Source organism: Rhinoderma darwinii, chromosome 3 (assembly GCF_050947455.1).
Source record: "Rhinoderma darwinii isolate aRhiDar2 chromosome 3, aRhiDar2.hap1, whole genome shotgun sequence".
NCBI lineage: Eukaryota > Metazoa > Chordata > Amphibia > Anura > Rhinodermatidae > Rhinoderma > Rhinoderma darwinii.
In genome coordinates this window covers 262,758,041-262,775,595 of record NC_134689.1, presented here as the reverse complement: position 1 = coordinate 262,775,595, position 17,555 = coordinate 262,758,041, and the positions used below count along the sequence as shown (strand labels likewise).

At 40.0% G+C, this 17,555-nt stretch overlaps 1 protein-coding gene and 1 long non-coding RNA gene across 2 annotated transcripts in view; one reads left to right on the top strand and one right to left on the bottom strand.

Annotated features, from left to right (window-relative positions):
• The first annotated feature begins 913 nt into the window (after nucleotides 1-913).
• LOC142748062 (mas-related G-protein coupled receptor member H-like) lies at nucleotides 914-2,069 on the top strand. Its single transcript, XM_075855185.1, has one exon. It carries the CDS (start codon nucleotides 914-916, stop codon nucleotides 1,916-1,918), a length of 1,005 nt encoding a protein of 334 aa, XP_075711300.1. The 3' UTR covers nucleotides 1,919-2,069.
• Nucleotides 2,070-2,652: 583 nt separating this feature from the next.
• The window catches only part of LOC142748061 (uncharacterized), a 31,824-nt gene continuing 16,921 nt past the window's right edge, over nucleotides 2,653-17,555 (bottom strand). The window contains exon 3 of the long non-coding RNA XR_012882127.1: nucleotides 2,653-2,819. This is a non-coding gene — a long non-coding RNA (uncharacterized LOC142748061). The remainder of the gene's footprint in view (nucleotides 2,820-17,555) is intronic.

The window sequence follows — 17,555 nt, the reverse complement described above, 5'->3', positions numbered from 1 at the left end:
TATATATATATATATATCACCAGTCATCTTCTGAGATGTCAGTAAATGGGAATAGAATATGTCTCTTCTTCAAAAGACCTAAATACCGCAAAAAATACAAAAGTGATCCATTTACTGGAATTTCTGTCTTGTTATATACAAATACATTGCTAGTATCTATGAGCATTAAATAGATGAATCTGATGTGCACGGCTTACTTTGGTATCATTAGCTTTAGGGCGTGTTCACGTCAGCGTTGCCCTTCCGTTGAGGGGTACCGTCAGAGGTTTCCTCAGTCGACTGCGCTATTGATTCTGTCAAAACAACGAATCCCTGTCACAACGATGACAAACGGAAACCTTTAGCAACGTTTGATATCAATGGTCAAGCTAAGGTTTCCGTTTGCCTTTGCGTTGAGGGGTTGACCCGACGGTAACTTCCGATGAAACCCCTCAACGGAAGGGCAATACTGATGTGAACACAGCCTTATTCAGTGTTTTTGGGAAAGCTTGTAGGATAACTGTAAATTGGAGGAAAAAATGATATAATTCATGTACTAAACTAGCAGAGCCTTGCCAGTGCTTGTTTTTTTTTACCTTTTTACTGATTAGTATTGCATTTTTATCTTATCCACAGAAACAATGGTGGTAAAGGCAGCAGATGATACACGACCACCAAAGCTAAACGTGTTTGCTCCTGGAAGAAATATATAATTCAGAGACTGTTTGCCAATCAACCTAAACAAATAAAAAGACGGAAACATCTTCATCATTCTAATACATCATAAAGAATCTGGTTGCTTTGTTCCTATATGATCACTGGTAGCATTACTCATTCTTTAGCATTGCACAATACTTTACTTTCTATGTTATTTATTCCATTTTATATCCTAATCTCTTCTTTTATCAATGTCCCTTTTTTTAACTTGATTTAAATGGAATCAGGAAACGTAAGTATAGGAAGTTCCATGACAGGGACACCATACTGGAATAATGATACCTTATTGTTTAAACCAGTATTCAATATAATGATCTCCCCAGTGACCATAGTCGTGTCAGTTTTGGGAATGGTTGGCAATGGTCTTGTGGTCTGGTATCTATCATTTAAGATTAAGAGAACCAGTTCCTCCATTTATATTTTTAACCTTGCTCTGGCTGATGCTGCATTTTTGCTGTTTGCCTTTGTTTTACACATTTTCGCATTGTTTTTTGCTTTGATTCCGCACTTGGAATCCCAATATGAGGATCTACATGTCATTAACTTGATAGGTATATTAACTCTAGCTTGTCTCTTTGGCTACAACACTAGCCTATGTCTTCTAGCGGCTATAAGTATAGAGAGGTGCCTGTCTGTGCTCTTTCCCATATGGTATCATTGTAACAGACCTAAGCACACGTCTTCTATTGTATGTACTCTTATATGGATAATTTCTTGTGTTCTTTGTGCACTTGAGTTTTCATTTTGTTACAGTATAACCTACAATCGTAAAGGTATACTTAATGAGTCCAGTAGGGAATGTAAAACCATCTTCATCATTATATGCAATTTTAGTTTTGCAGTTTTTATACCGTCCATGACAGTTTCAAGTTTTATCCTGCTCCTCAAAGTTTGGACAAGTTCTCAGCAACGCCAGCCAAAGAAGCTATATGTTGTCATTGCAGTAACAGTCTTTTTTTTCCTAATGTTTGGAATGCCCATGAGGGTTTTACTGCTCGTATGGTACAAACACCATGCTTTGCCATCCTTTCCCATCATGGACCTTTTTTCTCTGTTTTGCACCTTTAATAGTAGCATAAACCCATTTGTCTATTTCCTGGTTGGCCGTCATGGCCAAGATGGAAAAATAACACTACTGTCAATTTTTCAGGCAGTGTTTCGAGATGATTGGAGTCAGTCAAGGAGGGAGCAAAGATTGCCAATGGACGAGACTGTAACATGACCATTTAACTTCTGAAGAAAAGGGAAGACTGGATTTAAAATCAATAGTGGTTGTGTAATTGTAATTAAATGAAATATAGAATTGATTTAATTAAAATATACTAATATACAGTGTTGACAGATCAATTGAGAAACTTGATAAAGACACTTTATGCCAGAGACATATGAGTGCCTACTGCTTTGTATCAGTCATCAGCTTTTGGAAGCAAAAGTGTTGTTGTGGCGTATTAGGCACTAGCCATTTTACAGTATGTTGTAAAGGCTTTCCTTAAAGTCCAAGTAAACTTTTAAAAATCTTTTGACATTTCATAGTGACATGTTAGAAGATTTGATCAGTGGGAGTCCGAGCACTGAGACCCCAACCGATTGCTAAAACGAAGCGGCAGAAGCACTCAGATGAACACGGTGCCGCTTCTTTTCTGATTGGCTTTCCTCGGAAATACGGCCCAATAGGAAATCTATAAGTCAGTACACCGTTCGCTTGGCTTTCCGAGGAAATCCGATCAAAAACTAAGCGGCACAGTGCTGACCTAAGCGCTTCTGCCTCTTTGTTTTAGCATCAGTGCAGCTTTCAGTGCTCGAACCCGCACAGATCTATGACTTGTCAAAACTTTTATTATAAGTTTATTTATCCTTTAACTAGAAGCACAGTAAATATTTCTATGTATGAAATGTTTTCTTTTGGGAGTGATGCAAATGAAAGCATTTATCAAAAAAGTAATTATCTAAGGCTTTATTTTCATCAAAAATCCCGGACAAAATTGCGCAGCGTGCAGCGCTATTTATGCAATGGAAATGTCGTAAATCTGATAAAACCCATTAAAGTCGATGGGTTCTGCTGGGCGCCGTTGGTGTCCGTCATGAGATGATCCGGAAATGTTGTTGTTTTTGGTTTTCTGTTCCTATGACAGAGCAGAAATAAGGAAAATATGACTAACATGCAAGCATAGTCTAACAATAAGCAGTATCTTATAATAACCAATAATTCATAATCCACAGGATAGGTCATCAGTGTAAAATCGGTGGTGGTCCGACACCCGGACGCCGCACCGATAAGCTGCTCTGGCTGCATCCGGGCACCGGACCTCCATGCTGGAAACAGATGGCACCCGGTCATGGAATAGCGGTCGAGCTGCAGTACTGCAGCTCTGCTCATACTCAAGTGAATAGGAGCATAGCTGCAGTTCTGCAGCACGGCCGCTATGCAGTGGTTGGAGCCATCTGCTTCAGGCTACAACTACTGCATACCGTTCAAAACATCCAGCGCCCAGAGGCACCTGGAGCTGCTGATCGGTGCGGGGTCCGGGTGTCGGACCCGCACCGATCATATGCTAATGACCTATCCTATGGAAAGGTCATCAGTTGTCTAATCGTGGACAAACCCTTTAAGTCTAGTTGACACATAGATGCTTTCTCACATGATTTCATCACCGTTATTATAGATGTTATGTTCTCCTAGTGGGTTATTCAACCGGAGGGTTCATCTTATTGCCAAAATTTAGGGGCTTGTCCACACACAACGGAATTGTTGCAAAAACGCACCATTTCCTGTGTTTTTTACGGCAGAAAATGGTACGTAAATTGCTGCGTTTTTCACAATGTTAGGAAATGGAGACATCTCCTCTAAAAAACGCAGCAATTCCGGCCACTTTCCGCATCAGGAATTGACATGCTACGGAACGAAAAATACGCACCGCAGGTCAATTTCTTCTCTGAATTTTTACGCAGCATGTGGATGAGATCTGTTAAATCTCATCCACTATGTTGCTACTGTATTCTGCTGCATTTTTTCCGTCCGAAACTTCAGCCGGAAAAAACATGGCAATTCTGCAGCGTGTGGATGAAAAGATTTTTTCCTCTAACAAAGTAATCTGTAAGACCACGTGGGTTTTGTTTTTGTTCGTCTCTGGATCAACATAGCAAGAAAATGATAGATTGAACTTGATGGACTTGTATCTTATTTTCAACTATGCTATGCAACTATGATTTATGTATAACCCCTTCACGCAAAACGCAAAATCACGTAACTGTACATGATGAGGGTTAAGGGGAAGTACGGAGCGAGCCCATGAGCTCGCTCCATACACAGCGGGTGTATTAAACACGCGATCGCGCCCCCCCCCCCCGCGGCATGGTTGGCCGGTTACAACGGTTGCCATGGCAGCCTGGGGCCGAACAAAAGCCCCCAAGTCCGCCATCTTTGTACTCCCTTGAAGCTCTGCCTCCGGCTTCAAAGGAGACTGTCAGAATCACAATATACTGCAATACATTAGTATTGCGGTATATCATGCAAGCGATCGCTGCTTCAAGTCTCCTAGGGGGACTAATAAAAAAAGTAAAAAACAGTTAAATAAAGATTTTTGTTAAACAATAAAGTATTAAAAGTTTTAAAAAAAAAACCTTTTCCCATTTTTAACATAACTGGTATCGCCATGTCTGTAAAAGTCTGAACTATCACAATTGTTTAACCCTATCGGTGAATGCTGTAAAAAAAATATATAAAACATGCAAATTGCTGTTTTTTGGTCACCTTAGCGCTCCAAAAAAATGAAAAAGAAAATGATCAAAAAGTCGCATATACCCCAAAATGGTATCGGTGAAAACTACAGCTCGCCCTGCAAAACTTAAGCCCTCACATCACTAAATTGATAGAAAAATAAAAAAGTTATGGCTCTCAGAATACGGCGACACAAAAGTTTTTTTTAATTTAGCAAATGGTTTTATTTTTTTAAAAGTGGTAAAACATAAAACAAAACAAGTAAATTTGGTATCGCCGTAATCGTATCAACCTGTAGAATAAGGTGAATATGTAGTTTTCACCGCCTGATGGATGCCGTAAAAACAAAACCCCCCAAAATATGATGTAATCGCTGTTTTTTTCCCATTTCACCCCACAAATATTTTTTTTCAGCTTCCCAGTACATTATCCGGTACAATAAATGGTGGCATGAAAAACTACAACTTGTCCTGGAAAAAGCAAGTCCTCGTATGGCGATATAGACGGAAAAATAAAAACATTATAGCTTTTGAAAGGTGGGGAGAAAAAAACAAAAGTGAAAATTTGAAAAAGGGCTGCGTCCTGAAGGGCTTAATAGCAAAAGATTATAATGATAACATATTACAGGTGAGCTACACTTAGTATTACTGTACCAGCACATTGTTATTTCACCATTCTAGAGACGATGGAAACAAATAAAACCAATGCCAAGTTGTATCCAGATGGCAGATCACAGATTGTTTTATTCTTTGTTTGTACATAAATAAATTTTCTTTGTTATGCTATGTATGTGTTAATATGTCAGCAATGAATAATCAGTTTAGTCAGATTGCTTGTGTGATAATAATATTGATATTTATGAAGTTGTATAAATGTCAATTATAGGGGAAACATCAGCTGCTCAAATATATATATATATATATATATATATATATATATATATATATATAATGGAAAAATAGTAAAGCAGCACAGCTACAGCAGTGGGTTCAAGCCTCCTGGGTTGAGGCTAGGAACCCTTGTAGATCCAAAAATTCAAATAAAGAGACAGCACTCCAAGGAAATAGGTGAAAGAGCTGATACACACACACACTAGTCCTTCTCAATGAATTAGAATATCATTAAAAAGTTAATTTATTTCAGTAATTTCAATTTAAAAAGTGAAACTCATATTATATGGATTCATTACACACAGAGTGATCTATTTCCAGCATTTTTTTCTTTTAGTGTTGATGATTATGGCTAACAGTTCATGAAAACACAAAATTTAGTCTCTGAGAAAATTTGAATATTGGGTAAAAGTTGCAGATTGAAGACTCATTGCGTCACACTCTAATCAGCGAATCAACATGAAACACCTGCAAAGGTTTCCTAAGCCTTTAACCCCTTAACGACCGGCATATAGTGTTTTTACGTCGGCCGTTCAGGGTAGTTCTCCTGAAGTGTCGGCTTTTCACGTCGGCACTTCAGAAGAGCTTTCCCTGCATCGTGCGGGGTGCTGCTGAAGACCGGGCTCCTGGTAACAGTGGTAGCCGATCAGTGGCCTCCGATCAGTTTTAACCCCTCATATGCGGCGCTCAATAGCAAGCGCCACATCTGAGTAGTTTGGGAGGGAGGGAGCCGCATCGGAGCGCTTTTCACGGTAATCGGGTAATCTGTCTCTGAAGCCTTGGCTTCAGAGTGATGATCGGGGACCAATAACAGTGGTCTCCGTTCATGTGATCACTGTAGGAACCATTCACAGTGATCACAAAATGAATAACAGTGTTTCTCCTACCTGTCTCTCTCTCTCTCCTCACATTTGTTACTCTGTATGAGAAGAGACAGAGAGAGAATTTTAGAGTATGTGCACACGCTAACTGCATTTACGTCTGAAATTACGGAGCTGTTTTCAGGAGAAAACAGCTCCGTCATTCCAGACGTAATTGCTCATACTCGCATTTTGCGAGGCGTCTTTGACGGCCGTAATTGTGAGCTGTTCTTCATTGGAATAAATGAAAAACGGCTCAAATTACGTCCAAAGAAGTGTCCTGCACTTATTTGACTAGGCTTTTATTTTACGCGTCGTCGTTTGACAGCTGTCAAACGATGACGCGTAAATTACAGGTCGTCGGCACAGTACGTCGGCAAACCCATTCAAATGAATGGGCAGATGTTTGCCGACGTATTGGAGCCGTATTTTCAGGCGTAAATTGAAGCAAAATACGCCTCGTTTACTCCTGAAAATAGGTCGTGTGAACCCAGCTTTACAGTGACACCAAATCTAATATATAAACGTTATTTAAACTTCAATTGTATACCTAGGCTAGGGTTATCCTTAGGGCACGTTCACACGTGGAAGAGTTTTTCTGCTTCAAATGTTGGTGCAGATTCGAGTCAATTACGCAACGAATCTGCACCAACATTTGCATATTTGACAGGTAATTCAGACGTTGCAGAAAAGACAGCGGACTTGCCATATATTTCAGTTTTTGCATTGCAAAGGCTGAAATACGCAGTGAAAGTCCGCTTCTTCTCCGCAACAGACAGTGCATGCTGCGGACAGAAAATTCCGCACCGCAGCCTATGGTCCGCAGAGGAGTTTTCCGCAACATCTGAACTAACTTTCCTAAAAATGTATAGAAACAAATGTCAAAAATGGCCACTGGAGAATTCCTCTGCGGACTGTCCGCAGCGGAATTCCACAGCAATTCCGCAACGCGTCTAGGTTCTATTTTAGAGTTAGTCTAGGGTTAGCCTAGGTTTAGTCTAGGGTTAGCCTAGGTTTAGTCTAGGTTTAGCCTAGGGTTTTTGTGTAGCGTATGTGTGTGACAACTGTGTATTTTTTTTGTGTAAAAAAAAAAGTTTTATAGTCTACGTGTTTGTTCGACATCAGTTTTTTGTGACGCGTGCTTTTGTGACGTCCGTGTATTTTTGTCTGTGAAAAAAAAAAGTAAAGAAAAAATAATACATTTGTCTGCGTGTGCGTTTGGTTACAGTCTTTGTCGTACGTGTGTGTAATTACAATGGCCCATAGAAGGTTCACAGTGGAAGAGGCATACGCCATGTTAATTTCTGACTCTGATGAAAGCGATACAGAAACCGCGTCCGAGGTAGAAATGTTGTCTACCAGTGATAGCGACGACAGTGATACGCTTTCTGTAATTCAAGTGTCGCTGCTGAGTCCACAAGCACAGGGCATGTCGCAGAAGTACCACAAAACACGGCCCACTCTATTCCCCCAGAATATACTGAGTGGGTACCCACAGAGTCATTTTCCCCTAATATCCCAGAATTTATTGCCACACCAGGGATAAATATTAATGTGGAAAATTTTACAGCCCTCAATTTTTTTAAAATATTCATTACAGATGAACTATTGGAGCTGGTTGTTCACCAAACCAATCTGTATGCTCGCCAATTCTTTGCTGAAAAGCCAACATCCTCCTATGCAAAGCAGTGGCACCCCACAAATACTGGCAAACTTAAAAAAAAATTGGGGTTCATCCTCAACATGGGGTTAGTTAAAAAAGCCCTCAATCCGGTCATATTAGGCAACAAGCCCTACACTTGCCACACCTGTTTTTCCAGCCGTTGTGACCAGAAGCAGATATGAGGTGCTAATGCGCTTCCTTCATTTTAACGACAATCACCAGGCCCCCCCCCCCCCGTAGTGAGTGATCCAGGCCATAACTGCCTGTATAAAATAAGGCCCCTGATAAAAATTTTGGAGGAGTCATTTATGCCGGTGTACAACCCCGAAAAAAACCTAGCGGTGGATGAATCGCTGATGAGTTACAAAGGCAGGCTCTCATTCCGCCAGTACATCCCCTCAAAGAGAGCAAAATATGGGGTTAAAATCGACAAGCTCTGTGAGAGCGGTACAGGCTACACATCTGCCTTTAGAACCTATGAAGGCAAAGACCGTTAGATTACCCGCATTATTAACTCATTTACTTTCACACTGTTTTTGTAGGGAGAACCAAAAGGGAGGATTGCTTATTGGATAATGTTTCACTGTAAAAATGCAGCAATACTGTATTTTCTGGGAAAAACTATTATTTATTTCTTACCACCTATTAACCTATTAAAAATACTCACTATACCCCTAGATGAATATTAGCAGGACATTTATACTTGTCAAAATGACCTGCAGTACCACGGCAAGTATAGCGTGGTTCCCTAAAATCAGCTCTGGCGTAAAAATGTCTCCAAAAAGCCAAAATGGACTCCTTCTATGATATTCCCTGTAACGGGTCCATATAATAGATTAGACACACATATTTGGTATCACTGTACACGGGAGAAATAGCAGAATGTGAAAGGTGTCACTTTTACCAGTATGTCATATTGTGTTTCGAAATGGCTTAAGAAAAGTGCCACTTTTGTAAAAAAATATGCAATTTACATTTTTTTGGCCCAAGTTTCGGCAAATTATGTAAAAAGTGTGAAGGGTTAAAACATAAATTTAACTGCTAGAAATACACTTTAGAGTGTCTAGTTTGTAGAACACAATGTTTTTTTACCATTATTTATTGGACTTCAAGTCCATTACCCATACATTAATACTATGGTGTAAAAAACTAAATTAAGACCTTTTAGTGCGCAATTGAAAAAAGGGGCACTTGTGTTTTATACTATATTTCTGGTCAAAAAAAATAAACTACACCTCCAAGTCAGGTGTCCTTATGATCAGGATAAATGAAAAAATATATTTCAATATATTTGTATGATACAATTACTTTTATTTTCAAACTGTTACATTTTAAATGATGAAAAATCTAAATATTTATTTTCTTTCTGTATTTCTACGGCTATAAAAAAAGTAACAAAAATGTTACCCATACATATATACCACAAAAAAGAAGCACTACATGTCCCAAGAAAACAGTGCAAAATTCACATCGATACATAAAACACATAGAGTTCTACTGCGTTACATCTGTGAATAGCAAAACTGCGAAAATTGCTCTTGTCACTAAGGTTTAAAACACCTTCAGTATTAACCCCTTCCCGTCAAAAACAACTTTCAGGTTTTCATTTTCGTTTTTTCCTCCCCACATTCCAGAAGCCATAACGTTTTTATTTTTCCATCGATATAGTACTATGAGGGCTTGATTTTTGCGGGACGACTTGTAGTTTTTCGTAGCAACATTTATTTTGCCGTATAATGTACTAGGAAACGGGAAAAAAAAATATTTGTGGGGTAGAAAATGAAAAAAACAGCGATTCCTCCATGGTTTTTTGCGTGCCGTTTTTACGGAATTCACTGTGCAATTAAAACATGTTAACTTTATTGTGTGGGTCAATACGATTATGGCAATACCAAATATATATCGTTTTTTCTATATTTAACTACATTTACATGTAAAAACCTAAGGCGTTTTATGCCTCGAATTACGCCTGAAAACACGGCTCCAATACGTCGGCAAACGTATTTCAATGGGTTTGCCGATGTACTGTGCTGACGACCTGTAATTTTACGCGTCGCTGTCAAAAGGTGGCGCGTAAAATAACAGCCTCGTCAAAGAAGTGCAGGACACTTCTTGGGACGTAATTGGAGCCGTTTTTCATTGAATCCAATGAAGAACAGCTCTAAATTACGTCCGTAATTGACGCCACGCAAAACGCGAGTACGCGCAATTACGTCTGAAATGCAGGAGCTGTTTTCTCCTGAAAACAGCTCTGTAATTTCAGCCGTAATTGACATTTTCGTGTGCACATACCCTTAGTGTAAAAAAATAAAATTTATTTTGCGTCGCCAAATTCCGAGAGCCATAAGTTTTTTATTTTTCCGTCGATTAAGTAGTATGAGGGCTTATTTTTTGCGGGATAAGCTGTAGTTTTTAATAATACCATTTTGGTGTACATGCGATGGTTTGATCACTTTTTATTTCATTTTTTGTGGGGGATTAGGGGACCAAAAAATACACATTCTGGCGTTTACAATTTTTTTTGTTATTTACGGCGTTCACCGTGCGGGTTAAATAATAATATATTGTAATAGTTCAGACTTTTACGGATGCGGCGATACCAATTATGTTTATTTATTATTATTTATTTTTTTTACTATGCTCTAGGGGGGAAATGGGAAAAGGGGGGTTTTTTGAAGTTTTAATAAAAAAAAACTTTATTTAACTTATTTTTACTTTTTTTATTAGTCCCCCTACGGGATGTCAACCAGCGATCGTTAGAGCGCTTGCACGATATACTGCAATACTAATGTATTGCAGTATATAGTGATTCTGACAGGCACCTATTAAACCCTGCCGGAGGCAAGGCTTAATAGGTGTACAAAGATGGCGGACGTGGGGGCGTTCATTAAGCCCCCAGGCAGACATAGCAACCATCGCCCCCACGCGATTGCGTTGCGGGGGGCGTGATGAGCTGTTAGAGGGGGTCGTCCCCCTCTTTCTTACGATTTAAATGCTGCGGTCGGTATTGACCGCAGCATTTAACGAGTTAAACTAGCGGGATCGCGCTCGAGCGCGATGCCGCTAGTTACTCTGAAGTGTCGGCTGTAACATACTGCGTGAGCCCGCTCCATACTTCCCCTACCCGACTTTGGCGTATGGATACGTCAAATGTCGGGAAGGGGTTAAGAGGTTAAAAGGACTGGTGTGCTGCTCAGTGGTCCAAAGTCCTGTTTTCAGATGAAAGTCAATTTTGCATTTTGTTTAGAAATCTCGGTCCCAGAGTCTGAAGAAAGAGTGGAGAGGCATCAATCCAAGTTGCTTGTGGTCCAGTGTGAAGTTTCCACAGTCAGTGATAGTTTGGGGAGCCATGTCATCTGCTGTTGTTGGCCCACTGTGTTATATCAAGTCCAGAGTCAGCGCAGCCGACTACCAGGAAATTTTCGAGCACTTCATGCTTCCCTCTGCTGACAAGCTTTATGGAGATGCTGATTTCATTTTCTAGCAGGACTTGGCACCTGCCCACACTGCCAAAAGTACCAATACCTGGTTTAATAACCACAGTATCACTGCGCTTGATTGGCCAGCAAACTCGCCTGACCTAAACTCCATAGAGAATCTATGGGGTATTGTCAAGCGGAAGATGAGACACCAGACCCAACAATGCAGACGAACTGAAGGCCGCTATCAAAGCAACCTGGGCTTCCATACCACCTCAGCAGTGCCACAGACTGATCTCCCCCATGCCACGCCGCATTGATGCAGAAATTCATGTAAAAGAAACCCCGACCAAGTATTTAGGGCATATACTGTACATATTTTTCAGTAGGCCAACATTTTGGTATAAAAAATCATTTTTGAAATTGGGCTTATTTAATATTCTAATTTTCCGAGAGACCAAATATGGGGTTTTCATTAACTGTTAGCTATGATCATCAACATTAAAAGAAAAAAAGGCTGGAAATACATCACTCTGTGTGTAATGAATCTATATAAGATATGAGTTTCACTTTTTGAATTGAATTACTGAAATAAATTAACTTTTTGATGATATTCTAATTCATTGAAAAGGACTAATATATATATATATATATATATATATATATATATATACAGTGAAGGAAATAAGTATTTGATCCCTTGCTGAATTTGTAAGTTTGCCCACTGTCAAAGACATGAACAGTCTAGAATTTTTAGGCTAGGTTAATTTTACCAGTGAGAGATAGATTATATTTAAAAAAAAACAGAAAATCACACAGTCAAAATTATATATATTTATTTGCATTGTGCACAGAGAAATAAGTATTTGATCCCCTACCAACCATTAAGAGTTCAGCCTCCTCCAGACCAGTTACACGCTCCAAATCAACTTGGTGCCTGCATTAAAGACAGCTGTCTTAAATGGTCACCTGTATTAAAGACTCCTGTCCACAGACTCAATTAATCAGTCTGACTCTAACCTCTACAACATGGGCAAGACCAAAGAGCTTTCTAAGGATGTCAGGGACAAAATCATAGACCTGCACAAGGCTGGAATGGGCTACAAAACCATAAGTAAGACGCTGGGTGAGAAGGAGACAACAGTTGGTGCAATAGTAAGAAAATGGAAGACATACAAAATGACTGTCAATCGACATCGATCTGGGGCTCCATGCAAAATCTCACCTCGTGGGGTATCCTTGATCCTGAGGAAGGTGAGAGCTCAGCCGAAAACTACACGGGGGGGAACTTGTTAATGATCTCAAGGCAGCTGGGACCACAGTCACCAAGAAAACCATTGGTAACACATTACGCCGTAATGGATTAAAATCCTGCAGTGCCCGCAAGGTCCCCCTGCTCAAGAAGGCACATGTACAGGCCCGTCTGAAGTTTGCAAATGAACATCTGGATGATTCTGAGAGTGATTGGGAGAAGGTGCTGTGGTCAGATGAGACTAAAATTGAGCTCTTTGGCATTAACTCAACTCACCGTGTTTGGAGGAAGAGAAATGCTGCCTATGACCCAAAGAACACCGTCCCCACTGTCAAGCATGGAGGTGGAAACATTATGTTTTGGGGGTGTTTCTCTGCTAAGGGCACAGGACTACTTCACCGCATCAATGAATGGAGCCATGTACCGTCAAATCCTGAGTGACAACCTCCTTCCCTCCACCAGGACATTAAAAATGGCTCGTGGCTGGGTCTTCCAGCACGACAATGACCCGAAACATACAGCCAAGGCAACAAAGGAGTGGCTCAAAAAGAAGCACATTAAGGTCATGGAGTGGCCTAGCCAGTCTCCAGACCTTAATCCCATCGAAAACTTATGGAGGGAGCTGAAGATCCGAGTTGCCAAGCGACAGCCTTGAAATCTTAATGATTTACAGATGATCTGCAAAGAGGAGTGGGCCAAAATTCTATCTAACATGTGTGCAAACCTCATCATCAACTACAAAAAACGTCTGACTGCTGTGCTTGCCAACAAGGGTTTTGCCACCAAGTATTAAGTCTTGTTTGCCAAAGGGATCAAATACTTATTTCTCTGTGCACAATGCAAATAAATATATATAATTTTGACAATGTGATTTTCTGTTTTTTTTTTAAATATATAATCTATCTCTCGCTGGTAAAATTAACCTAGCCTAAAAATTCTAGACTGTTCATGTCTTTGACAGTGGGCAAACTTACAAAATCAGCAAGGGATCAAATACTTATTTCCTTCACTGTATATATATATATATATATATATATATATATATATATATATATAATCTTACAAGTACAACCTAATGCATTATTACTGCAGCCTGTAGAGGGTGTCTGTCAAGAACGCAGGAGAAATATTTTTTTCTCAGGAATATTAAATTCGTTTAAAACTCGGCTTATGTTTTCCACAATGTGTGAAGCGTACCATACATTATGCAATGTTATATCATTTCATATCAGTGGAAATGTTTTCCTGAATGCCCTTATTGGTTTACAGAGAAAGACGCTAATATGATTTACAGTGGTGAGAAAATGTGCCTTTTGAGATGGTATTTCCAGCCAAATGCAAATTACATACATTATAAACACATTACAGCACATAGTATAATCATGTTACAGTAAAGTTCTGCTCCTTTTCATCTCTTTTATAGCCAGGCATGAGTCCCAACAGAAACAAAGTATTCAGAGCCTAATATATGTTCAATTCTGTGTTTTTCGTTTGAATAATGTGTCTAGAGGCAGCCCTATCTGGAAGGGTTCCCCCATGTCAGGATCAGGGCTGGATTAAAGTTGATACATTGGATGTTGGTGCTGTAGTCCCCATTTAATACTTATATACAGTACCCATGATGTAGCTCTATATGTTAACAATTAGTTCAATAATATTAAGTGAGTGTTTACTTATGGTTGGGGCCAAGTATACAGAATATTGTTGAAGTAGGAAAACCTAACCTTATTACCAAAAGATATAAACTTCTTACCATTGCGATCGTCGATTATAAACGTATAATTACTTATTCATCTGTTATTTTATAGGATATGAGAAATCTAACTCGATACCCATTATACCTTTTTCTGTCGCCATGTTTTTTTCCCTCTTCTAAACGCTTAGACATGGCAATTCTATATATCATTCAATTTCTCCAGTTACACCCATGAAAGATGGTACTCATGATGTTCTCTCCACCCACCGCAGTTATAGCCACATTTACCTTGACTTTTTGATTATTTAAATGTTTTTTTATTTGTAACATTGTAAGTTTATGTATATAAAGCTGTGACAATGTATCCTGTTTCCAAATGTTTTATTTTGTTGTTTTTTTGGGTACCTAATGACATTCAATTTTGTACAAGTCTCCATTTATGTCCTATTAAAATCGTATTATTTTAATGAAAAAAAAAAAAAAGAAAAAAAAATTAGAGCAGAGTCTCAAATGGAGAATCTCAACACTGTCAGCTAAATTTGTTTAAATTGTGCATTCGACAAACATCTTCCTACGGCCTTGTTTACACATTGCAGACTTTCTGCAGATTTTACATGTATTCTATAAGCCAAAACCAGGAACGGAACATAAAAGGAAGAAATATATAAAGGAAGGCCTTATAAATCTGCTCTCCTGGATCCAATTCTGGATTTGTCTTAAAAATGCATGCAAAATATTGCGCAAATCTGTACAATGTGAACAAGGCCTAAAGAAAACAACTTCTTCAAGGAAAATTAACAATCAAAATATTAGTAAGATTAACCAAAACAAATAAACACAAATGAAACACTAGAGAAGTTTTCTCTCTATTTAAGCTGTGGTGAAGCTACTCTTTCCTTCCTCTTGCGGCTGTGTGTATCTCCTAGCGGACAATTATGAATTAAAACAACAATTATTCTAATTTGCTACCAAGAAATCTGAGTTTGTCTTCCAAAAATCTCGAAATATATTTAAAAATAGAAAATAGATTTTCATCTCGACTAACACTTTTTATTATATAATTTGGTCTTATCTTGAAAGTGTGACAACTATATGTGTGTTAATGTAAGGTTAAACACTTGGGATGGGAAAACAACCACCTGTTATATATTAGATGGAAAAACACTGGGAAAAACTAACATGGAAAATGACTTGACTTGGGATATTAGTAGACAGTAAACTGAACTATAGCAACCAGTGTCAGGCAGCTGTTGTCATAGCAATAAGTTAACGGGATGCCTCAAAAGCTGCTTTTCTGTTGTGGGTTTCCCCCATTGAATTCAATGGAGATGCAAAACCAGCAACAAAAAGCCAAGTTTTGCGACTTTTGCGGTGGAATCGAAACTTACAAAAAAAATTATAATTCAGAACTCCCTCTTCTTCCTCCAGTCCGGCTTCCTGGGGTGTCGTTTCATCTAACTTGACCGCTGCAGCTAATCACAGGCTGCCACGGTCACATGGGCTGTAGCGTTATCCAGGGAAGCCGGAAAGGAGGGACACATCACCATGACAACGGCCTAGGTAAGTATGGACTTTTTTTTATTTCTACGCAGCTGACTGCAATGGAAATTCGGTCCGAAAAACCCAGTCAACCTGTTTTTTAAGACGGAATGTGCTGCGGGTTCCAGGTCAGATACACCGTAGTTTTTACAACAGAAAATATGCAGCTGGATCTAAAAAACCGCAGGTATTTAGTCACTGAAAGCCACAGCAAATAGTGTGTTTTTGCTGTGCATATTGCTGCGGAAATGCAGCAGTTTTTCCTCAGGGGTTTCATCTGCGGATTTAGTGACAAGCTATAATTATTACAAACTTTATGTACACCTGCAGATTTCCAGCGGTTTAAACTGCGTCTTTGCTGTGTAAACGCTGTACAAGCTTTAACAAAACTCATCTATTGCGTCATTTATGCTCCCCTTTGAAGTATATGGGCCAAACACGCAACATCTTTGTATAAAACTCGCAGTATAAGGGCAAGGCGCCACGTAGCGGAATTGTTCTGGAAATCCGCAGCGGACCCGTTTCTCCATTGCCTTCCACTGCTTTTTAGTAGTGTTCGTTTAGACAATGCGGAAAAAAACGGTGCGGAGCATAGGCTGCGGTGCGGAATTTGGTGTCCGCAGCATACAATGGTTGTTGCGGACGTGTCGCGGACTGGTTGTGGACTCATTGCGGAACTTCTCCATTGACTTCAATGGAGATTCAAAATTCCGCAATGAAGTCCGCAGATGTAATGTACATGGTTATGTGTGCTGCGGAGCGTATTGGTTTTTTAACATGGCATTTCTTCATTCTGGCTGGACCTATGTGTATTTCTAGGTCTACAGCCAGACTGAGGAAGTCAATGGGGCTCCCGTAATTACGGGTGACTACGTGTGTGCAGCCATAATTACGGGTGACTACGTGTGTGCACCTATAATTACGGGAGTGTTGCTAGGCGACGTCAGAAAATAGTCACTATCCATGGTGCTGAAAGAGTTAAGCGATCGGCAGTAACTGTTTCAGCACCCTGGACTGTGACTACCGATCACAATATACAGCAACCTGTAAAAAAAAATAGAAGTTCATACTTACCGAGAACTCCCTGCTTCTTCCCCCAGTCCCGCTTCTCAGGATGACGTTTCAGTCTAAGTGATGGCTGCAGCCAATCACAGGCTGCAGCGGTCACCTGGACTGCCGCGTCATCCAGGGAGGACGGGCTGGATGCCGAAAGAGGGACGCGTCAACCAAAACAACGGCCGGTAAGTATGAATTTCTTTTACTTTCACTAGGGAAAGTGCTGTCCCTTCTCTCTATCCTGCACTGATAGAGAGAAGGGAAGTACTTTCACCTCAATACGCAACGGCCAGTCCGCATCAATTTACTGCACATCTTGGGCAGATCCCCCACAGAATCTGCAACGCAGATTCTGTGCGGCATTGATGCGGACAGTAGCGGAAGAAATCCGCCACGTGGGGCCATGCCCTAAGGGCAAGGCCCCAGGTAGCGGAATTGCTCTGGAATTCCGCTGCGGACACTCCGCAGCGTTAATCCGCAGCGGACCCGTTTCTCCATTGCCTTCCACTGCTTTTTAGTAGTGTTCGTTTAGACGATGCGGAAAATTCCGCTGCGGAGCATAGGCTGCGGTGCGGAATTTTGTGTCCGCAGCATACAATGGTTGTTGCGGACGTGTGGCGGACTGGTTGCGGACTCATTGCGGAACTTCTCCATTGACTTCAATGGAGATTCAAAATTCCGCAATGAAATCCGCAGATGTAATGTACATGGTTATGTGTGCTGCGGAGCGCATTGGTTTTTTAACATGACATTTCTTCATTCTGGC